The sequence below is a fragment of the Mercenaria mercenaria genome, chromosome 6 (assembly GCF_021730395.1).
Source record: "Mercenaria mercenaria strain notata chromosome 6, MADL_Memer_1, whole genome shotgun sequence".
NCBI classification, from domain to species: Eukaryota; Metazoa; Mollusca; class Bivalvia; order Venerida; family Veneridae; genus Mercenaria; species Mercenaria mercenaria.
The window spans coordinates 58,649,109-58,673,991 of record NC_069366.1 but is presented as its reverse complement, the minus strand read 5'-3'; the positions used below and the strand labels follow the sequence as shown (position 1 = coordinate 58,673,991).

The 24,883-nt window shown below is 37.2% G+C and overlaps 1 protein-coding gene across 1 annotated transcript; it reads left to right on the top strand.

The window, feature by feature from the left end:
- On the top strand, window positions 1-22,270 carry LOC123548778 (ribonuclease P protein subunit p40-like). The gene is made up of 8 exons (XM_053546044.1): window positions 1-151; window positions 2,725-2,866; window positions 3,362-3,430; window positions 6,266-6,358; window positions 11,686-11,805; window positions 14,230-14,443; window positions 16,693-16,824; window positions 22,039-22,270. Exons 1-8 carry the CDS (start codon window positions 17-19, stop codon window positions 22,226-22,228), a joined length of 1,095 nt encoding a protein of 364 aa, XP_053402019.1. The 5' UTR covers window positions 1-16; the 3' UTR covers window positions 22,229-22,270.
- The last annotated feature ends 2,613 nt before the right edge of the window (window positions 22,271-24,883 follow it).

Here is a 24,883-nt window from a genome sequence, read left to right as displayed (position 1 = left end):
ATGTTTTAAGATTCATATGCACCGTTTCAAAATGTCTGCGCCCATGAAAAATGTGTCTCCAACTGGAAAATTGGTTTTTGAGAGGTCTTCGTTCTTGAATGAAAAAGAAAAACATAGGAAGCGAATTTTTGAACATCCTTTTAATTCTTCAGTAAGTCAGCTACGAAAAGTGATGCTAAATTTTATTGTTTTTTCCTGAAGAAATTTATTTTGGGAGACTGGAAAATTTCAAATCTTTCTGTCTTTTTGCACTCAAGCGGGTTCCAAAAACCAGTACCATCTGGCTTTTTATCAACCCTGAAGACATGGTAAACTGGAAACTTCTTAGTTCTGACTACCATAACTTATCTGACACTATTTTTATTTTCTGATGGTTGTAGTCAAAATAATTCGATGTTCAGATTGTTTTATATTTTGTGACTGGCAATCTAAATTATTTGGTAGGGTGGTAGAGCTTAAAGAGTAGACGACCCCTATTGTTTTTGGGGTCACTCCATCAAAGGTCAAGGTCACAGGGGCCAGAACATGGAAAACCATTTCCAATCAATAACTTTAGAACCACTTGACCCAGAATGTTGAAAGTTCATCCACAGGAGCCTGAAATTCTATCTATAATGCTCCAAAATGGCTAAATATAAAAATGACCCCTCCTATATATATAAAAAAAGAACAGGAATGAAACAAAACCGTACCCCGCCCACTTTGTGTAAACAAGAAATTTCGAAAAGCAGCGAAGCATCTCTATACAAGCGGTCTTATTTTGAAGAGGACAAAAAAATCTTCTAGAAACACTGCTTACTGTAAACTGTCTTCCTTTTAACTAACACAAAATCATCATTTTCAATACCTTTTCGTTCATCGCCGAAACCATTGCGTGACGTCACATACATGTACCTGTTTCACAGCCTCGCAGTTAATTTGATGTACTTTCACTTCGATGTGTCATAACAAATTAAGGGTCAAATGCAACATTTTTATAAAAAAACACAGGATTTCCATACCATATCGCAGCGCTCAGGTTATCTGCCATAATAAAAAATAGTCACTATGGAAGTTTCCAATTTTTAAATTTCCCTCCAGTGAATAATGGAGTTACTTCCCCTTTTGTTTACGTTTTTGTTTTGAAAATATTAGTTTAATACATTGACAAACAAATGCAAATATATAATTTTTATTCATGGAAAAATGAACAATAAAATATAGAACATAAACAATATCTTACCTTTATTTTTTTATCGAAGTGAAAGTACATCGAATTAACTGCGAGGCTGTGAAACAGGTACATGTAGATATCTATGTGACGTCACGCAATGGTTTCGGCGATGAACGAAAAGGTATTGAAAATGATGATTTTGTGTTAGTTAAAAGAAAGACAGTTTACAGTAAGCAGTGTTTCTAGAAGATTTTTTTGTCCTCTTCAAAATAAGACCGCTTGTATAGAGATGCTTCGCTGCTTTTCGAAATTTCTTGTTTACACAAAGTGGGCGGGGTACGGTTTTGTTTCATTCCTGTTCTTTTTTTATATATATAGGAGGGGTCATTTTTATATTTAGCCATTTTGGAGCATTATTGATAGAATTTCAGGCTCCTGTGGTTCATCTATATAGGATGATTGGACATGCAGAGTAGATGACCCTATTGATTTTGGAGTAATTCTGTCAAAGTTCAAGGTCACAGGGGCCTGAAGATGGAAAACCATTTCTGATCAATAATTTGAGAACCACTTGACACAGAATATTGAAAGTTCATAGGATGATTGGACATGCAGAGTAGATGACCCCTATTGATTTTGGGGTCACTCTGTTAAAGGTCAAGGTCACAGGGGCCAGAAAATGGAAATCCATTTACGGTTAGTAACTTGAGAACCATTTGACATAAAACCTTAAAACTTAATAGGGTGATAGGACTTACAGAGTAGATGACGCCTAGTGTTTTGGGGGCCACTCCATCAAAACATCAAGGTCACAGGGGCCATCCGTCTGTCACACTTCATTTTCGATCAATAACTGGAGAACCATTTGACCTAGAACCTTCAAACTTCATAGGGTGATAGGGCTTACAGACTAAAATGACCCGTACTATTTTTGGGGTTACTAGATCAAAGGTCAAGGTCACAGGGACCAGAACATGGATAACGGTCTCCGATCATAACTTCAGAACCATTTGACCCAGAACCTTCAAACTTCATTTGATTATAGGACTTACAGAGTAGGTTACCCTTATTGTTTTTGGGATCACTTGAGCTAAGGTCAAGGTCACAGGGACCTGAACATGGAAAACCATTTCTGATCAATAACTTGAGAACCGCTTGACCCAGAATGTTGAAAGTCATAGGATGATTGGACATGCAGAGTATATGACCCCTATCGATTTTGGGATCACTCGATCAAAGGTCAAGGTCTCAGGGTTCTGAACATAGAAAACCGTTTCCAATTTATAACTTGAGAACCACTTGGCCCAGGATATTTAAACTTACTGGGATGATTGGACATGCCGAGTAAATGATGATGATCCCTATTGCAGCCAACCATCAGTATCTCATTGACTTTCGCTCCTGTCCCCCTTTGACTTCTTGCCCTATTACGACTATGCATTGGGGGAGACATGCGCTTTTCTACAAAAGCATCTAGTCCAATAAATTGGTGGTCCATAGTTTGTGATGTTATATCACTATGAATTGTCATCAGTTGTTGCTTGTTCATGTGCTCAGTTTTGTTGTTTCAGGTTCATATTATGCTTCCTGAGTGCTCGCAGATTCCAAAGTCAGTAGACAATTTATTATCAGATGAGCAGGCTTATTTCACACAACAGGTGCCATTAGATAAGTTGCTGGATATAGACTTCATAGAAGGATTTATAAAAGCAGGTAGAATATATTTATATATTCACTGTTTCATAATTTATTATTATATGAAAATAGGCAATGACTTGTAGACTTGAACACACAATCATGTAAATTTTATGGTTAGACGTTTTCTAAGTGGGTTTACTTTTTATATGCTAGTGTTCACCTGTGGCAGACAGTGGGCAGCACTAGTTACAAAAAATGTATCTACTCTGTAACTTGAGCAGTTCTTTGCCTAAACTGAAAACTACAGAAAAATGACTATTCACAAAAATGGCATAAAAGTTGAGAAAAAAAAAGATATGAAACTTGCATGAGAACTAAATTTTTCAAATCAGTCATGTTAAAAATCAAGCACATGACACTTCCCATTTTGATTATCGGATTTTCTTAGGATATTCTGAAGTTTTGAAATATCTGAGTTTGATTAAATTCTACAAAGTAATATCATAGAAAAAAATTGATCTGGTTGTGCAGAACTACCTTGATGTATATTAATACTTATTGTTTTTCTAGGCAGTGTGCATATGATCTCCCAGGGGACCTCAATTGATGCAGATGATTGCGTTGCACTGCTACCCACTGGTAAGTATAACATGGGCTTTGTCTGCCTTCATACAACTTCTCATATAACTTCTCCATTTTATTTGAAAATCATGCAGAATATTATTTTTTGCTTATGTTGATTGATCTGTCAGTTGGTAGTCGATTTGGTTTCCAATCATTAACTAGAAGACGCTTTTGCTTACTTTTTATACGCCCGTTTTAAAAACGGGACATATGGGAACGCCCCTGGCGGGCAGGCAGGCGGCATCCACAGACTTTGTCCGGAGCATATCTTCTTCATGCATGGAGGGATTTTAATGAAACTTGGCACAATTGTTCACCATCATGAGGCAGAGTGTCATGCGGAAGAACCAGGTCCCTAGTTCTAAGGTCAAGGTCACACTTAGAGGTCAAAGGATACAAGAATGAAAACTTTGTCCAGAGCATTTCTTCTTCATGCATGGAGGGATTTTGATATAACTTGGCACAAATGTTCACCACCACAAGACGGAGTGTCATGTGCAAGAAACAGGAGCCTAGGTCTAAGGTCAAGGTCACACTTAGAGGCCAAAGGTCAGATACAAGAATGACTTTGTCCGGAGCATTTCTTCTGCATGCATGGAGGGATTTTGATGTAACTTGGCACAATTGTACACCATCATGAGAAGGAGTGTCATGCGCATGTCCTTTCTTTAGAATTACTTCCTTATGTTGTTACTATAAATAGCTTATATTATAACTTTTTCATTACTAGTTGTAGGGAAAAATCGAGACCACTTTTCTGTAGTACAACATGTATGTTACATCCAATTCTGATGTGTATTTTGATCTATCTCTACCTGGTAAGATTTTTATGTGGACTTAAATTTTTTTTTTTTTTTTAAAGATTAACTTCCCTTAGTTGTTACTATAGATAACTTACATTGTAACTTTTTTATAATTGACCGTAGGGAAAAACCAAGACCACTTTTCTGTGGTACAACATAGATGTTACTTTCAAATTTTAGGTGTATTTTAAGGTATCTCTACCTGGTAAGGAGTTTTTTTGAGGATTAAGAAAAACAAAACAATTACATAATTACTAAAAACCCATTGTAAACAACCACAAAATTAAAATTCCATTTGCAAATATAGGTGCTAGTGTAAAGAAATTAGCTGTGACGGGCGTATATTGTGACATTCTGGCACTCTTGTTATCATCTTCACAAGATGATTGCCTGTTGTTAGTAGATGACCTCCATTGTTTTGGGGTCTGTTTGTTATTAGGTCAAGGTAAAGAGACCTTATGACTGAAAACTGTTTTTGTCACTAACTGAAGAATACTGAGGCCTTGAAATGTCAAAGTTCGTAGCATGATTACCAGTTGTAAGTAGATGGTTCTGTAGTTTTTAGTGTCAGTAGGTCAAAGATCAAGATCACGTTGACCTCTAGCCTGAACAGAGATTCAGATTATTACTGGAGAAAGCTTTCATATACATCTGTCAAAGTTAATTGGATAATTTTCTATGGTCGGTAGATGACCCTTATTGTTTTGTGGTTCAGTAGGTTAAAAGTCAAGGTCACTGTGAATTTTTAAGACTGAAAAGTTTCTTATCAGTAACTATTACATGACTCAGACTCCTTATGTAAACCACCTGTATGCCTTTTTCTCGTAATTCAGAGCCTTCTCACTGATCCGAGCCTTTGGGAAATTTGCACTTGCAGCTATTTCCTGTTTCTAAATTTTATGCATGTTGTGGCAAATTATATGACAGTTAAACAAGAATAAAAATAAAAAAGTATTACTTACATTAAATAGAAATATACACAACAGAAAATTTTGGCACAAAATTTGCTTATCTAAAATCACTGGGGTAATATTTAACCTTCTTGTAGGAAAAAGATACCACTTATTTTAAAAAAAAAATTGTCTGAAAACTAAATTATATATCTGCCCTTAATTTTAAAAAAGAACTTTTTCAAAAAAAGCCTTAGTTTTTGAGAGCTAGTACAAATGATGACAAGTCTCGGTTCAACGAGAAAGTATCTGGCTGTTTCAGAGAGTAAGGGTCATCATCTGAAAGCCTGGATTATTCATTGACAACAATCCTTAGAAGTTTTCCCTGTGGGGATTTTTTAAGTTTTGATGTCGGAGTATCAAACTATAGAAAATATTCTTTTGAAACTTCAATCTGTTACTGACCAGAACTGAAATACCAGTTAAGGGGCTCGGAATAACGAGAAAAGGGCATACATAGTTTGTGCTATTGACTGGTCTTTAGTTCAACATTAAAGGTTGCTAGACTAAAGCCAAACAAAAAATTGAAATCATGTAATAAAACACTTACTGAATGGCTTGCCGATCAGTAGTCAGAACCATTTCTCCTGGATCCTTCGGACAGTGGGCAATAGTTTTGACTATTGGCAAGCAGGTCATTTAGTATGTATGTAATGGGAAACTCCCAGACCTACTGGTGTCAGATTTCATAGAGACGAGGCCTGATTAAAGACTTTTTGTCAGAAATCATCTGATTCATGTGGGGAAGTTGGCAGTAGCTTGGGGAGAACAGGTAAGTACTGGTACAGTTTGTAGTAAAACTACAGTAGTCAGGTTAACTACTGGACATCACATAACTGAAATACTGCTGAAAAATGGTGCTAAACCTAAAGTAAATAAAACAAACAAACAAACAAAATCATATGATGATAGCCATTGGTCAATAAATTGTTCTTCTTTTCTTTTGGGTCAGTACTTCAAGGGTCACAATGACCTCTTGACAGAAAATAGTTTCCAGTCTATAATTACAGATCCCTTGAGCCTTTGGCCATAAAAGTTCATTTCTGTGCAATGAAGGACATTGCTTGTATTTATTACCACTTGGAATTTATTTCCAGGGAAGCTTGTGCTAAACTTGTGCAAAGATACTTTTCAACAACTTGGTTTAAATGGTCAACCTTCAAAGGCAGGCAAGAACACTGGAAAATATGGTTTGTATAGTTTATGCTTTTATATTTACAAAATGTGGTTTTCTCATAGCCTAGTTTGAAAATCAGTCCCCCATAAATATCAATAATTCCACAGTAATTATTAATCATTAATCCAGTCAATGAGTGTGCTATATTTTACCAAGTTTACCTGTGGTGTGGGAAGAAGAAATTGACCGGTCAGTTCTTTTCCCCCGAGCCAGTACTTGACCTGTCAGGTGGGGAGAAGAAATTGACCAGTCAGTTCTTTCCCCCCTTGCATATACTTGACCTGTCGGGTGGGGAGAAGAAATTGACCGGTCAGTTCTTTCCCCCCTTGCATATACTTGACCTATCAGGTGGGGGAAGAAATTGACCAGTCAGTTCTTTCCCCCCTGGCATATATTTCACCTATCAGGTGGGGGAAGAAATTGACTAGTCAGTTCTTTCCCCCCCTAGCCAGTACTTGACCTGTCAGGTGGGGGAAGAAATTGACCAGTCAGTTCTTTCCCCCTAACATATACTTGACATATCAGGTGGGGGAAGAAATTGACCGGTCAGTTCTTTCCCCCCTAACATATACTTGACCTGTCAGGTGGGGGAAGAAATTGACTAGTCAGTTCTTTCCCCCCTAGCCAGTACTTGACCTGTCAGGTGGGGGAAGAAATTGACTAGTCAGTTCTTTCCCCCCCTATATATAGTTAGTACTTGACCTGTGGTGTGGGAAGAAGAAATTGACCGGTCAGTTCGTTTCCCCCGAGCCAGTACTTGACCTGTCAGATGGGGAGAAGAAGTTGACCGGTTAGTTCTTTCCCCCCTTGCATATACTTGACCTGTCGGGTGGGGAGAAGAAATTGACTGGTCAGTTCTTTCCCCTCTTGCATATACTTGACCTATTAGGTGGGGGAAGAAATTGACCAGTCAGTTCTTTCACCCCTGGCATATATTTCACCTATCAGGTGGGGGAAGAAAATGACTAGTCAGTTCTTTCCCCCCTTGCATATACTTGACCTATCAGGTGGGGGAAGAAATTGACTAGTCAGTTCTTTCCCCCCTTGCATATACTTGACCTATCAGGTGGGGGAAGAAATTGACCGGTCAGTTCTTTCCCCTCCTAGCCAGTACTTGACCTGTCGGGTGGGGAGAAGAAATTGACTAGTCAGTTCTTTCCCCCCAAGCCAGTACTTGACCTGTCAGGTGGGGGAAGAAATTGACCAGTCAGTTCTTTCCCCCTAACATATACTTGACATATCAGGTGGGGGAAGGAATTGACCGGTCAGTTCTTTCCCCCCTAACATATACTTGACCTGTCAGGTGGGGGAAGAAATTGACTAGTCAGTTCTTTCCCCCCTAGCCAGTACTTGACCTGTGGTGTGGGGAGAAGAAATTGACCTGTCAGTTCTTTCCCCCCTAGCCAGTACTTGACCTGTCAGATGGGGAGAAGAAATTGATCGGCCAGTTCTTTCCCCCCTTGCATATACTTGTCCTGTCGGGTGGGGAGAAGAAATTGACAGGCCTCCTAGTGAAACCTTTAAAACCTTTAAAAACCTTTAATTTCAGAGCAAACTTTTAAAACCTTTAAATCTTCTGAAAAAACCTTTAAAACGGCCAAATAGCCTGTAATTTTCACTCAAAACCTATATTTTTGTTCAGACTTCTTGCCGTGCCAGTTTAAAGCAAGTTATGGTTATACCACTGTATTTCTTCCCCCCTTTTAAGTGTTGTTATTAGGAAACTGCTTGTGTATCTTTCATCTTGAGTTTTTCAGAATGCTGTTGTGTTCACCAGACCACATACATGTAGTAAATACCTATATATATTACGTGTTTTCAACGAGAATTCCGACAAAAATAGCCTTTATTTACTCTTTATTTTTTAATATTTTACACTAAAAGGCCTTTATTTCCATAGATTGAAGCCTTTATAAAAACCTTTATTTTTGTTCAGGCCTGCTAGGAGGCCTGAATTGACCGGTCAGTTCTTTCCCCCCTTGCATATACTTGACCTATCAGGTGGGGGAAGAAATTGACCAGTCAGTTCTTTCCTCCCTGGCATATATTTCACCTATCAGGTGGGGGAAGAAATTGACTAGTCAGTTCTTTCCCCCCTTGCATATACTTGACCTATCAGGTGGGGGAAGAAATTGACCTGTCAGTTCTTTCAAACCCCACCCCCCAGCCAGTACTTGACTTGTCGGGTGAGGAGAAGAAATTGACTAGTCAGTTCTTTCCCCCCTTGCATATACTTGACCTATCTGGTGGGGGAAGAAATTGGCTGGTCAGTTCTTTCCCCCCTAGATTTGTACAGGCTAGGGGGAAAAGAACTGACTGGTCAATTTACTTCCCCCACCTTACTGGTCAAGTACTGGCTACGTGGGAAAAGAACTGACCAGCAGTAATTTCCTTACCTTAGAAGAAATTGAAACAGGAAAAAGGCAAATAAAAAAATACAACAGAAATTAAAATAAGTTCTTTTAAAAACATTTCTTTAATTTACACAAAATATGAAACATATTTCTTATTTTATATGAAATATAAATGAAAACCGACTATCGGAAGTGAAAATTAGGCTACAATGTAGTTAAGAATAACCAGTTCCAATTCACTAACAGGGGAAATAATTGACTAGCCAGGAAAATTGATGAGTGGGGAAAGAATTGACTAGTTAGTTTTTTCCCCCCATAAGAATGATCATGAGTAACCAGTTGCGATTGGGGGGAAAAAATTGACTAGGGGGGGGGGAAGAACTGACCAGTCAGTTTCTTCCCCGGGGAAAAAACTGACTAGTCAATTCTTTCCCCCGGGGAAGAAACTAACTAGACAGTTTTTTCCCCGGGGAAAGAACTGACTGGGGAAAAAACTGACCGTTACACCTGTATCTTAATTTTTCTCAAGACTCTTTGGAAGGCATATAAAAATTAGTTTAAATTAGGGCCGTCTTTTATTATCTCCATAATGGTATATTGGCAGGTAAATACATATTATTCTAACACGATCCGCAGCAGTTGCTATATAAACATATAGCGAAATCGCCTATACATGAATCTACGATAAAATATGGTCGGCTGTTACATTTCACCCCCCTGTGATTGTAACATAAGAGATTTTACTTCAGTTCCATTACATACGAATTATTTCAGGGCCCAACGGTTGAAAACAGCATTTCTAAAACATAAATATAATAAAAACTCATACTGACTTATGTGTAGGTCCGTAAAACACGTTCTGATCTCTACGAGCAAATTCAATTAGCTTAATTATGATTCAGCGGTGACATCATAAATGTATGACATAAAGTATGACGTCATAATGATGTGACGTCATATAAAAGTTAAGCTCGTCACTCGTAACACAGGGTCAACTCGCCTAATTTGATGATTCTGTTCATAATTAGTTTGCGAGCTGTTAGATTACTAATTTATGAATACTTCTCAAAATTCTGATAAAAAAGAAACAAATATCTATACGTTCCATTGGCTATGCAACACTTTCTAACCATAGGGGGTAAATTGTAACAGCATATGACCCGAATGACGTATTACGCTGAAAATGTAGTACTGTAAAATGCGAATTATTTGCGTTGTTAGAATAGAAATAATAAATTTGTTCCAATAATTTTATCAATTAATAAAACATACGCACTCGTGATTTAATTATTACGCATCAAAACTCCTGCCCATATTTTATTAACTGATAAAATATAGGAACAGATTTATTATTTCTTAATGATGTAGAAGCGAATTTTTTCTAACGGTAAGATTTTTTTCATACTCTGTGAGCTTGAAGAACATTTGTTTCCAAGACAAACAAGAGAAGAAAAAACATAGGTCACCGAACTCGTTTTAATTTTATAGGGCATTTTCTTCACCCACTGCTTAAGCATTTCTGAAATTTTGTAAAATTAGAAAAATGGTGGTACTTTATAAAACAATCAATATCCCATTTAATGTTATAGGGATTTCAGGTGTTACAGGTTAATATGAATACAAGGTGATACCAGTATTATATAAGCATAAATGTCACTAACAATTCTCTTTCATTTTTACATATTGACATAATTACCCCACCCACTTTATTGTCAATGGAAAAAACGTATTTCGATCTGCAAAAAAAATTCTGACGTTAAGATTTTCAAAATATTTTGCAGCTTTAATGGCCCTCAAAAATGCTTCAAAATGGAAAGAAAAAAAGTTGGGGTCACCTTGCATCTAAGAGATTTATTAAGAAAAAACAGTTAAAAATTGATGAATTTTGATATTTTTTGTTATTTTTGTTTTAACATACATTTTCTAGATAATATAATGTGCTATCTTGAAAACTTTTATTTCAATTATAGCTTATCATTTTATGTATCAGTCAGGAAAATTTCAAAACCAAACCTGATCTACTTTAATAGATATTTGACAGTACCTACCCCTACCCCATTGTAAATCTTAGGTCAATTTTAGGCAAATACCAGCCAAAAATAAGGGTGAAAATTATTTTTTTCGCAAAAAGTAGAATCTATTTGGTTAAATGGTACACTATTAGCCTTATTTTAATTATCTATCATTAATTTTTGGCAAAACTTTTGTTAGAAAGCAATATTGGGAGAAACATTTTTCAAAATGGCGGATATCCTGAAAAAAAAACGCTCGTACATCCAAAGTACAAAATTTTTGAGTAGAGGACATTTTGTCCACCTGTACCACTAAGAATATATAGGAGGATGGGGAAAGAGCACTCCATTTCTTCATATTATTTATATGAATAACATCAACATTTTTAAGAAGAAAAAACTTGCAGATAATGAATGGTTTAACAAAAAAAAGTATTGTAAAAACTCTTTGTAAGCTCCGTTACTGGTATTGGAAAGACATCATTTACAACCTTGCTCTGTGATCAGTGTGCAATAATCATAAATGGAATGAAAGACAGAAACATCGAAAAAAATGGAACCATTACTATCATATCTGCCCAGTTTAAAACAGCACCCTGCCCCTTTTAGACAGTACCCTGTCCCTTTTAGACAGCACCGTAGCCTTTTTGAGCTCTAAAAATAACACTAGGTGTGGTTTATGTAAGCAAAATAAATCTGGGGTAGTTGAGGTATATGTACCCTTACCTCTTCCCACCCAGAAGAAATATGTCAGGTACATTTAAATATCATGGTGAAATTTCATTGGAATCCATTTAAAAGTGTGAAAGTTCAGACTGCATACTTGAGGGGCAATGGGTGCTATGGGTATTGGTGCATGCCATTTGTCCACCCTACCCACCTTCGTCCACCTGTTATTTTATTTGGAATTCAATTTATTTAAACATTGATCCTTTCTTATATATCAGAATGTGTAACATAGCGTATTATTTCAGTGGTACAAGTAGATACAGTGGCAGAGAAATTTTACCCAGGAATGAAACAGTATGACCGTGTGAAGTGGTGTCTCGCACAACTTCAGCACATTGATTTTCTAGTTACTTGGAAGCCTAATGGTAAGAAGCAAATTGTATGTTCAAATTATTATTACAAAGGCATTAATATCTTCTTTTATTTCTTTTTAAAATGAGGATACATATTTTAGGGTGTGTTTCTATGAATGTGTACCTCATGTACAATTCCTGCCGAGTTAGGCAGATAACTCCTGAACAAGCATGGTGACCTTCGATTTTTTGTATAATAATTCTATTCTAACATGATACTGTGTTCATATACCAAGTTTGAACAAATTCTATTATTGGGATTTTTTTTACGCAAAACTGCTGCATGTATCCTCAAATACTTACTTTTGGTTGAGATGCCCAAAACAGTGGATACCTCTACTTTGGGACTTTGAGCCATCAGTGTTTTACTGTAGTGCTTGGCTTAGCAGTATATTTGTCATTTAAGAAATTATATATAGCAGAATCATGTTTTTAGCTCACCTGAACCAAAGGTTCAGGGTGAACTATTAGTACAGGGTGGATGGTCCGCATTTTTACTTAAATATCTTCTCCTCTGAGACCACTGGTCAGAATAACCCCAAATTTGGTCTGTAGCATCCTGGTGAGGTCCCCTATTCCGTTTATTCAAATGGGGGCATTTGGCCCCTTTTAGGGGCTACTAGAGTTAAAAATAGAAAAACCTTTAAACAACTTCTTCTCATGAACTGCTTGATGGATCTTATCATACTTGGTCTGAAGCATCATTATATGGTCCTCTCCCAAATTTGTTCAGTTGGGGGCACTTGGCCCCTTTTAGGGGCCACTAGAGCTAAAAATAGATAAACCTTGAATCAACTTCTTCTCATGAACAGCTTGATGGATCTTATCATACTTGGTCTGTAGCATCATTATAAGGTCCTCTTTCAATTTTGTTCAGATGGTGGCACTTGGCCCCTTTAAGGGGCAGCCGCAAGAGCTAAAAATAGAAAAACCTTTAAATGACTTCTCATGAACGGCTTGATGGATCTTCATCGTCTGTAGCATAATTATATGGTTCTCTCCCAAGTTTGTTCAAATGGGGCACTTGGCCCATTTTAGGGGCCGCTAGAGCTAAGAATAGAAATACTTTTAAAAGTCTTTTTTAATTAATTTTTTTTTTTTTTTAATTTAATCTTTTTTGAATTTAATACTTTGTCACAAGCAAGATCTAATTAGGTCAAAGTTGGCCTCAGGTGAGCAACTTTAGCCTCTTATAATATATTAGAACACAAAGAGGTTATAAGCCTGCCAATAGGTTATAAGCCTGCCGATATGACCGATTCATAGTATTTAAATATATTTAATATGGTTCAGCTATATAATGATTTTGATTCTGATATGTCTTTTTAGCTCCATTAATTGGAGAATAGGGGTGCTATTCTACTTGCTTCTGCATCGGTGTGCCCTTTCTTGGTTAAAAATTTTCAACAACCTTTGCTTTTCTGTCATATATTCGTTTGTTTGTTTGTTTGTTTTGTGTTTAAAGCCGTTTTTCAACAGTATTTCAGTCCAGTAATGGCGGGCAGTTAACCTAACCAGTGTTCCTGGATTCTGTACCAGTACAAACCTGTTCTCCGCAAGTAACTGCCAACTTCCCCACATGAAATTATCAGAGGTGGAGGACGAATGATTTCAGACACAATGTCTTTTATCAAATCGTCACGGAGAACATAACTTTGCCCGGGGATTGAACTCGCTACCCCGCGATCCGTAGACCAATGCTCTCCCTGAGCTAAGCGGGCAGACTCATATCTTTGTTATTGTTGCTTATATCTTACTGTAACTTCACATAAACATTGTCCAGAATACAAACAAAGTATGTGCATGGGCTGGGCCCATTATACCCAAGGTCAAGGTCACCAAGGTGTTGTACTTAGGTCATTTTTAAGGTTAAAGTTTTTCGGCAACCTTTGTTTTTCTATTATATCTTTTGTTACTTTTGCTTATATCTTATGTAACTTCACATAAATATTGTCCAGCATACAAGCAAAGTATATGCAGGGGCTGGGCCCATTATACCCAGGGTCAAGGTCACCAAGTTGTTATACTTCGTTTTCTGGACATAACTTTGGTGCTATATAAGATAATGACTTGAAACTCGAAATTTATCTTTACCATCATCATCTTGGTGTATTTTCCTTTTAAAGTAGAGGTCTCTTATTGAGACATAAATTCATTTTACTGTCAAATCACCAAATAGTGGAGCGCGCTGTCTTACAGACAGCTCTTGTTTAAAAATGTAAAAAAGTCGATGGAATAGGGAAGCACTATTTCTTGGTGTGTGTATAGTGCCAAATAGTAGGTTAATACCATATCAGTATTGCTGAATAAATAATATTCTTTAAAAATTGTCAGTTCAAGGGTTTTTCATGTAAAACACTAGAAATATTATTCATATACAGTTCAGATATCAGTAGTGTTTAAAAGCATCATTTATTTTTTAACATGTTCTTCCAGATGAAAAGGTGTGCCCATCTTCCATACAGAACTACTTCATTACCAAAGGTTTACAGTGTAGTCGACTTAAATTGTCAAAGACTGTACACGAGTTCAGAGATATCAATGTCCCTATCATAGATGCAGAGGTATACTGTCCAAACAGTGACCAGGAATCATGTGGGTATGAGGAGATGTTTGAATGGATTGGTGCCTGTGCTGTAGGCATTGATTTGTAAGATAATTTTTCATTTATCAATCAATGAGCCGCGCCATGAGAAAACCAACATAGTGCATTTGCGACCAGCATGGATCCAGACCAGCCTGCGCATCCGCACAGTCTGGTCAGGATCCATGCTGATCGCTAACAGTTTCTCTAATTGCAATAGGCTTTGAAAGCGAACAGCATGGATCCTGACCAGACTGCAGGGATGCACAGGCTGGTCTGGATCCATGCTGGTTGCAAATGCACTATGTTGGTTTTCTCATGGCGCGGCTCAAATGTCAGTATTTTAACAAAAGAGCCTCCATAGTGAGGTGTTGAATGTTTCTGACTTTGTATGAGTGGACCTTCACCTCTGGGGCCTGTTCTTCTCGTCATATGAGGTGATTGAGCTGCATGCAGAGGGTCAGTGGTTCTACTATGGCTGATGCCTGAAGGTGCACCTTGGAGGTTTCTCCATCATAAAAGGTGGAACTGTGTCTTTGTCACTTTAAACAGAACAAAACAAAATAATGTCCAACCTGCTTATGCATTTTTCTTGGAAGTGGGAACCAATCCAATGCTTGTGATTTCAACGGGCATTCTTTGACATCAAGGCAGATGACTGTACCTCTGAAGATACTTATTCTCCACCTCTGATTCCTGCTAATTAGCAGGTGGCAAGTTTGATTCCAGGATGAGACAATTTTCTGTGACAATTTGACAAAAAGCAGTACAGTTAGGCCCATATTTATCATGGTTTAAAGTCTGACACTTTGCCTTTGATTCAAGAATAGCAATTGTTCAAGTTTCAATTTGCTGTAACTTTGGTTATTTTATAATGTAAAGTGTTTAAATTTTTCAGTGCTGTTTGTAGCTGTAAAATGAACATTCATACAAAATTTCATTACTATCTGTACTAATTTGACAATGTCAGAGCAGAAAGAAAATATAGCATTTTTAAGAAGTTTTAATTTATATTAGGAAGCTGTCAGCTAATACTTACATCCAGAAACACTTGTTCAGGTTAACTGAGGTGACGAAATGACAAAAAAAAATACTGGAATACAAGTGCTATTAAGCAAAAATTGAACCAACAAGGTTAATTAGTCTCCTGACAGGAGTGGTGGGGGGTTATAGGAATAGTCTCCGTCCGTCCTTCGGTATGTTAAAATGGTATCCGCTCCATATAACTTAAACCCTTTGAAGGATTTTCATGAAACTTAGGTCAAATGATCACCACATCAAGCTGATATGCAGAACTCATGCGTCAGCCATGTTGACTCTAGGTCAAGGTCACAACTCAAGGTCAAAGGTTTGAGCTTTCCATTTTGTGTCCGCTCTGTATCTCCTAAACCCCTTGAAGGATTTTCATGAAACTTTAGTCAAATAATCACCTCATCAAGAACTCATGAGTCAGCCACATAGGCTCAAGGTCAAGGTCACATCTCGAGGTCAAAGGTTTGAGTTTTCCGTTTTGTGTCCGCTCTCCGCTCTGTATCTCCTAAACCCCTTGAAGACTTTTGATACGACTTGGCTGTAGTATCCCCTTATCGAGACGATATGCAGAACTCGAAATTCACCCTCAAGGTCACTACTCAAATGTTTGAGCCTTCATTTTCCTATCCCCTTCTTTTCTGCTAAACCACTTGAAGGATTTTCTTAAAACTTTGGTGAGGTGTTTACCTTATTGAGATGGTTTGCAAAACCCATGAGTCAGCCATGCAGGCTCAAGGTCAAGGTCACAACTTAAGGTATTGATGTCGTCATACATGGACTATAAAATATACTTAACAACATCAGTGTTTCCACCCAATACCATCAACCCTTTCACTATCCATAACAGTGGCGGGGGATATAGTTATCTTTCAGACTGCCTTTTCACTTTAATTTCTTGTGGAAGAGTTGCCAGTTTCTTACCAAGAGCAAGTTGCTGCTAAAATTAAATTTTAAACTCTGGTTTCTTTTCGTGACAGTTATTACAAAAGTGAAATTCTTTTTGTTAAATTGTGTTTAATCCTTATTGTTAAAAGTGACCATTCAGTATTTCCTTCAGGAGATTATGCATATTTCAGGTATGAGGAGATGGCTATGTATCTACATACTGTTGTCCATGCATATTTTAGGTATGAGGGAGATGGCTATGTATCTACATACTGTTGTCCATGCATATTTCAGGTATGAGGGGGATGGCTATGTATCTACATACTGTTGTCCATGCATATTTCAGGTATGAGGGGGATGGCTATGTATCTACATACTGTTGTCCATGCATATTTCAGGTATGAGGGAGATGGCTATGTATCTACATACAGTTGTCCATGTCCTAGCAGAGAGATGAAGTGTTGTGTGGGATCACAGTACGAGGGATTTATCCATCCAGACACTGTTCAGCAGACTATAGATTCCCTAAGGTAAGATTGTTTGTCTAACTATGCCAGGCATTTTGACAAGACCAGCCATTTACTTAATTATATCAAAATTTTGAGTGCTAAACATATTATCTGGCAGATACTCAAAGATATTTTCCCTACTGGTGGAAAAGCAACCTTTTTGTTCCACCTTTTGTACTACTTGAATAGTTCTTATCCAGGGCTCACCTTTCTTTTTCTCAATGTTATGAGCATAATATCTGGGATAGGTTTGATAGCCAGTCAGATACTTGCAGTCTTTCTTGAGTTATGGTCCTTCAATAACTTGATATTGCAAACATTTAACCTTTATCCTGCTACATTTCTGAAATGTACTGGTCAAACATTCAATTTGGACAACATTTATTATTCAAAGGGATGTTCACTGAAAATTTACTGACTGAAAAGCGAACAGTACAGACCGTGCAGGCTGATACAGTGCATCCTCAGTATAGTACACTAATGACAGAACTTGAGTGTGTTAATTAAACAGTTTGTTTCTTTGAAGACTATTCGTTGCTCTGCAAAGGTTGATTTACAACAAATTTTATTTAATGGAGAAGAAGATACACTGTTGAACCTGCCAAGCATAAGTAGTCAGTCAAGTAACTTCTCAGATTGAATTTTTGTTCTGTTTTCAAGTTGTCTAAAGCATCCAGATTTATCCCTCCCTTGATACAGGTTTTACTGTGTCTTTGTAGAGTTGTTTGCTCTTTAGCCATGTGTTACTTTGCCAGTTGAGGGGATGGCCTTTTTCACTAGACTATTTAAAGAATGGGTAGAACTATTGGACTTACCGGTGTGTGGGTGTCCACATTGGGTGTCCCGATTTGGTTAAGTTTTGTTTGTAAGCAGGTATCGGTACCCACTAATAGGAATGGATTGAAACTTTACGCACTTGTTCATCTTAATGATCGTACCTACTGCAGTGCACAGGTTCAGTAACTCTTTTTTTTTTTCTGCCCCCACATGAGTGGTGGGGGCATATAGATTTGGTCTTGTCTGTGCATCCATGCGTCCGTCCGTCCGAAGTTCGTGACGCGCCTAGGATGAAAAGTATTTGATATAAATTGATGAAACCTTGCACAAGTCTTTATCATGATATGAACTTGCGCACCTCCTATTTTTCGTCTGGCTCCGCCCCCTATTTTCAGAGTTATGGCCCCTGAAATACTTAAAAATGCACATTTTCACCTTGCGACATGCCTAGCTCAAAAAGTATTTGATATAGATTCATGAAACCTTGCACGAGTCTTAATCATGATATGAACTTGAGCACCTCCTATTTTTCATCTGGCTCCATCCCCTATTTTCAGAGTTATGGCCCCTGAAATAGTCAAAAATGCACATTTTCACATTGTGACACGTCTAGCTAAAAAAGTACCGTATTTGATATAGATTCATGAAACCTTGCACGAGTCCTAATCATCATATGAACTTGTGCACCTCCTATTTTTCATTTGGGTCCGCCCCCTATTTTCAGAGTTATGGCCCCTGAAATAGTCAAAAATGCACATTTTCACCTTGTGACATGCCTAGCTCAAAAAGTATTTGATATAGATTCATGAAACCTTGCACGAGTCTTAATCATGATATGAACTTGCGCACCTCTTATTTTTCATTTGGGTTCGCCCCCTATTTTTAGAGTTATGGCCCCTGAAATAGTCAAAAATGTACATTTTCACCTTGATATGCACCTAGCTCAAAAAGTATTTAAAGGTCCATTACTAAGGGAAAGTGAGTTGGCAATTTTTTTCATAGCCAGTGCATAGACTTCTGCAAGACACTAAATAATGAAGATTGGCAGGTCAAAATTTACAGAAGGTCTTTGGAACTCAAAGAAATGTATGTGTATTATGTTGAAATTTCAATGAATCGACAGAATGACCCCCCAGGTCTTTTTAACTTTCTTCATACTTCATAGAAAAATAATTGTACATGTACTGCGATTTATTTCGAATTTCTACATACCAACTTTCATTTTCCAATAAAATGAAATAGTTTCTGTGCTTTTTAAAAGAAATTAAAATGTTCACTTTCCTTAGTATTGGACCTTTAATATAAATGGTTGAAAACTTGCACAAGTCTTTATAATGATATAAGCTTGCACACCTCTAATTTTTTGGCTGGCTCCACTCTCTATTTTTAAAGTTATGGCCCCTGAAATGGTAAAAAAATGCACTTTTTCACCTTATTATGTGCCTAGCTCAAAAAGTATTAGATTTAAATTCAGGAAACCTTGCTGGAGTCTTTATCGTGATGTGACCTTGCACACTTGGCATTCTTCTTGAGAATCTTAGCTCTTATTACAGAGTTATGGCCCTTGAAATAGCCAAAATAGTGGATTTTTTTTGTGATGCTCATAGCTCAAGAAGTATAGGGCCTTTTCATAAAATGTTTGTTGAGGCTATACCCCATTAAGACTGCAAACATTTGAATTATTGCCCCTTATTTGTGACACATGTACCAGTGGGGGGCACACCCTGTGTCCTACAGACACATTCTAGTTTCATTTTTATATGCCCATTTTGAAAAAACAGGATGTCACGTATTATGTGATGGCACATGCATCTGTCTGTCCATTCATTCATCATAACATGTTCGGAGCGTAACATTTTAATCAATAAAGATATTGACTTTAAACTTGGCATATAGGAAGATAGCGATGAGACAATGTGTAGAGCCTTTGTACTGGCTCTGTAGGTCAAAGGTCAAGGTCACTAATTGGGCTAAAAGGTCAGAACTGTCCATCATATTTTGTGTCCAAGAGTATAACTAAATAACCATGCAAGGTATTGACATCAGACTTGGCATGTAGGTAGGTGGTAATGAGATGATGTGCAGAGCTTATGAACCAGGTTTTACTTCAAAGGTCAAGGTCACAAATTGAGCTCAAATGTCATATTTTGTGTCCAGAACATAATTTATTAACCATTCAAACTTGAGATGTAGGTAGGTCCAGGATGGTAGGTCAAAGGTCAAGTCACAACAAGGTCAAATCTGCCCATCATATTTCCTATCCGGAACACAACTTAAAAAGTATTAAAGGTAATGACTTGAAACTTGGCAGATGGTAATGAGACAATGTGCAGACTGCAGCAGTCTACATTACAATTATGCTTTGGACACAAATTATGATGGACGGACTGACAGACAGACGCGTAATCACGTCCTTTTTAGCTCACCTGAGCACAAAGTGCTCAAAGGTGAGCTTTAGTGATCGCCCTGTGTCTGTTGTCGTCCGTCCGTCGTCAACAATTTGACTGTTAACACTCTAGAGGTCACAGTTTTGGCCCAATCTTAATGAAACTTGGTCAGAATGTTACCCTCAAAAAAATCTTGGACGAGTTCGATTTTGGGTCATCTGGGGTCAAAAACTAGGTCACCAGATCAAATCAAAAGAAAAGCTTGTTAACACTCTAGAGGTCACAATTTTGGCCCAATCTTTATGAAACTTGGTCATAATGTTACCCTCAAAAAAATCTTGGACGAGTTCGATATTGGGTCATCTAGGGTCAAAAACTAGGTCACCAGGTCAAATCAAAGGAAAAGCTTGTTAACACTCTAGAGGTCACAATTTTGGCCCAATCTTAATGAAACTTGGTCAGAATGTTACCCTCAATAAAATCTTGGACGAGTTCGATATTGGGTTATCTGGGGTCAAAAACTAGGTCACCAGGTCAAATCAAAGGAAAAGCTTGTTAACACTGGAGAGGCCGCATTTATGACTGTATCTTCATGAAACTTGGTCAGAATGTTAATATTGATGATCTTAAGGTCCAGTTTGAATCTGGGTCATGTAGGATAAAAAACAAGGTCACCGGGTCAAATCAAAGGAAAAGCTAGTTTACATTGTAGAGGCCACATTTATGACCATAAGTATTTATTATTATATTAATGAAACTTGGTCAAAATGTTAATCTTGATGGTCTATAGCTCAAGTTCAAATCTGGGTTAAGTGGGGTCAAAAACTAGGTCACCAGGTCAAATCAAAGGAAAAGCTTTTTAACACTCTAGAGGCCATATTTATGACTGTGTCTTCATGAAACTTAGTCAGAATGTTAAACTTGATGATCTTTAGGACAAGTTTAGATCTGGGTCATGTCGGGTCAAAAACTAGGTCACGGGGTCAAATCAAAGGAAAAGCTAGTTAACACTGTAGAGGCCTCATTTATGACCATATCTTAATGAAACTTGGTCAGAATGTTAATCTTGATGATCTTTAGGTCAAGTTTAAATCTCGGTCAGATGAGGTCAAAAACTAGGTCACTAGGTCATATCAAAGGAAAAGCTTGTTAACACTCTAGAGGCCACATTTATGACTGTATCTTCATGAAACTTAGTCAGAATGTTAAACTTGATGATCTTTAGGTCAAGTTCGAATCTGGGTCATGTCAGGTCAAAAACTAGGTCACGGGGTCAAATCAAAGGAATAGCTAGTTAACACTTTAGAGGCCACATTTATGACCATATTTTAATGAAACTTGGTCAGAATGTTAATCTTGTTGATCTTTAGGTCAGTAGGTCAGGTGAGCGATACTGGGCCTTCATGGCCCTTGTTTTTCAAAATGGGTGTATAAAAATGGAAAGAAAAGTTACAGGACCTGTGCACTTTGGCTTTTCCTTTAAATTTTTGCTTTTACCTTCTCAGATAAAACCCTTCGAGCATATATTGTCCCGGTTAGCAGAGCTCTTGTTACAAAATTATGCGGGGCCTCCGTGGCCGAGTGGTTAAGGTCGCTGACTTCAAATCACTTGCCCCTCATCGATGTGGGTTCGAGCCTCATTGGGGCGTTGAATTCTTCATGTGAGGAAGCCATCCAGCTGGCTTACGGAAGGTCGGTGGTTCTACCCAGGTGCCCGCTCGTGATGAAATAATGCACGGAGGGGCACCTGGGGTCTTCCTCCACCATTAAAGCTGGAAAGTCGCCATATGACCTATTATGTGTTGGTGCGACGTTAAATCAAAAAAAAAAAAAAAAAAAAAAATTATGCCCCTTTTTGGTTAAGTTTTGTATGTAAGCTAGTATCTCAGTACCCACTTTCGGGAATAGATTGAAACTTCACTGTCAAGATCTGATATGCAGTGCACAGGTTCCATGTCTTTTTACGACTTTTATATTCATTTAATTGACTAGGCTGTTCATAGTGTAGTGTTGCTGTGACAGCTCAGGTTTTTTACTGAAATACAGCTGTAAAGTTTTCTTTTCTTTTCAGGAAGTACATGAAAGAGAAGAAACTCCCATGGTGCAGTGTAACAGTTAATGGTTTCATGGATACTCCATTATCATGGCAGAATGATCATGGTTTCCATAGAAAATGGGACAATTTATACACATTACTTATGTTCAAGAATGAAGACTATTGGTTGTTTTCAGCAATTGGAGGCTGTGATATTTGTCCTTAGCTTGTTTTATGTCTTATATATTAAACAAACAAAATTATACAATACCTTACTCTTCTTTCATTTGTAGAATTGAGCTTTAATCTTTGTAACCGACAAGATACATGGTATAAATAGACAAGAGGGCCATGAAGGCCCTGTATCGCTCACCTGACTTATTGACCTAAAGATCATCAAGATAGTTTCATTAAGATATGGTCATAAATGTGGCCTCTAAAGAGTTAACTAACTTTTCCTTTGATTTGACCTGGTGACCTAGTTTTTGACCCCACATGACCGATTCGAAATTGACCTAAAGATCATCAAAATTAACATTCTGACCAAGTTTCATGAAGATACAGTCATAAATGTGGCCTCTAGAGTGTTTACAAGTTTTTCCTTTGATTTGACCTGGTGACCTAGTTTTTGACCCAGATATGAACACGACCTATAAATCATCAAGATAAACATTCTGACCAAGTTTCCTAAAGATATGGTCATAAATGTGGCCTTTAGAGTGTTATCTAGCTTTTCCTTTGATTTGACCTGGTGACCTAGTTTTTGACCCTACATGACCCAGATTCAAACTGGACTTTGAGATAATCATGAGTAACATTCTGACCAAGTTTCATGAAGATACAGTTATAAATGTGGCCTCTACAGTGTTAACAAGCTTTTCCTTTGATTTGACCTGGTGACCTAGTTTTTGATCCCAGATGACCCAATATAGAACTCATCCAAGATTTTATTGAGGGTAACATTCTGACCAAGTTTCATTAAGGTTGGGCCAAAATCGTGACCTCTAGAGTGTTAACAAGTTTTTCCTGTGATTTGACCTGGTGACATAGTTTTTGATCCAATATCGAACTTGTCCAAGATTTTATTGAGGGTAACTTTTTGACCAAGTTTCATTAAGATTGGGCCAAAATTGTGACCTCTAGAGTGTTAACAAGCTTTTCCTTTGATATGACCCGGTGACCTAGTTTTTGACCCCAGATGACCCAATATCAAATTTGTCCAAGATTTTATTGAGGGTAACATTCTGACCAAGTTTCATTAAGATTGGGCCAAAATTATGACCTCTAGAGACTTAACAAGCTTTTCTTTTGATTTGACCTGGTGACCTAGTTTTTGACCCCAGATGACCCAATATTGAACTCGTCCAAGATTTTTTTATGAGGGTAACATTCTGACCAAGTTTCATTAAGATTAGGCCAAAATTGTGACCTCTAGGTTAACAGTCAAATTGTTGACGACGGACACAGGGCGATCACAAAAGCTCACCTTGAGCACTTTGTGCTCCGGTGAGCTAAAAACGATAACGAAAACATTATCGGAAAAGTCGATTATGTCTTTATTGGTAATTCAGGGTTTACTTCATGGTAAATCAGGGTTTTCTCTATAGTCAATACGATTCAAAAGTAGTACAACTATTTTGTCACAGATAATGGTTTCACTACCCGATTTCCCTTTTCTCAATAGTAACATTCATGTTATTGTTACAAATACCATGCGAGAGTAGTACCAGAAATCATGTTTTTGTCTATTGTTTAGAAATTTATAAAGTTTTGTCTCTTACCCTGTGTTTGGAGTGCTCATAGTGATATACTACTGTGATCATTGTGTTTGATGGTGTTTTTATGCCATCAGAAGTTTTAGTGCTACCATTCTAGAGGTCAATATTGGCCCAATCACAATGAAACTTGGCCAGAATGATTTTATCCAGTAAAATTTCAGACACATTTGAAACTATACTGTATTTTTATGTAAGTGACATCTTATAAAACTGCTATCAATTGCAGAGCCACACAGGGTTTTATTTTGTACAACAGTGATTACAAACACATAATTAATTATCAAATATTTAATTCCAGAAAGAACAATACAGTGGTGTAAATTCACAAGATCTTAAAGTACCAACTTCATGCAAAAATCTTCCACATTATACACAATGTACCTTCTAAAATAATATTATTGACCTCATTCTATGATGATATGACCGGGGACCTGTTCATATGTTTATTTAATTTGACATATGATTTTAAAATAAAGAACACAGTCCTTAGCACCTGTTAATAAAACCAAACTTAGAATAAAGGACATCGGACATTATGCTAGGGATTTTGCCCTAAGTTCAATGAAAGTTCTTGACTTCAGTAGCTGATAGTTTGATATAACAGCTTCAAATACTGATAAATAAGTTATATTCCTATCAAACTGTCAGAAAAAAAATAGTTTTATTTTATATTCGTTTTCTTGAAATTCGGACAGTTTGTAACTAAGGGTCATATTTTTGAAAAATTTAAAATGTGTATTTTTAGTTAAAATAAGCATTGGTATTTAAGGTATGTCTACTATGAAATATTTTAACAGAATAAATAAACTGATACCATGCAGATCATCAGTTTTATTGACATTTTTGAAAATAAACGAAACGGAAAAAATAAAAGTGGAACAAAACATTTGGTCCCTAACTGTACTTCAGTTATTTCCACCCGAGTGCCCATGATAACACTGATGCATTGATCATATCCTATTGTTTGTTTTCTATACATCTATTGCTATACTGTATTTCTACACATGTACAATACTGACCGGGCATTATGTGGAGGATTATTATTGTACACATGCAGTGGTGTAGCTGGCCATACAATGGCGTAATTGGCCTTTTTCAGTTGA

Bases quoted from the DNA above. Each gene is read 5' to 3' on its own strand.
- LOC123548778 (XM_053546044.1), top strand. From the start codon at position 17: ATGCACCGTTTCAAAATGTCTGCGCCCATGAAAAATGTGTCTCCAACT. The intron at 3,431-6,265 runs GTAAGTATAACA...ATTTATTTCCAG, and splicing joins CGTTGCACTGCTACCCACTG to GGAAGCTTGTGCTAAACTTG. The intron at 11,806-14,229 runs GTAAGAAGCAAA...ATGTTCTTCCAG, and splicing joins AGTTACTTGGAAGCCTAATG to ATGAAAAGGTGTGCCCATCT.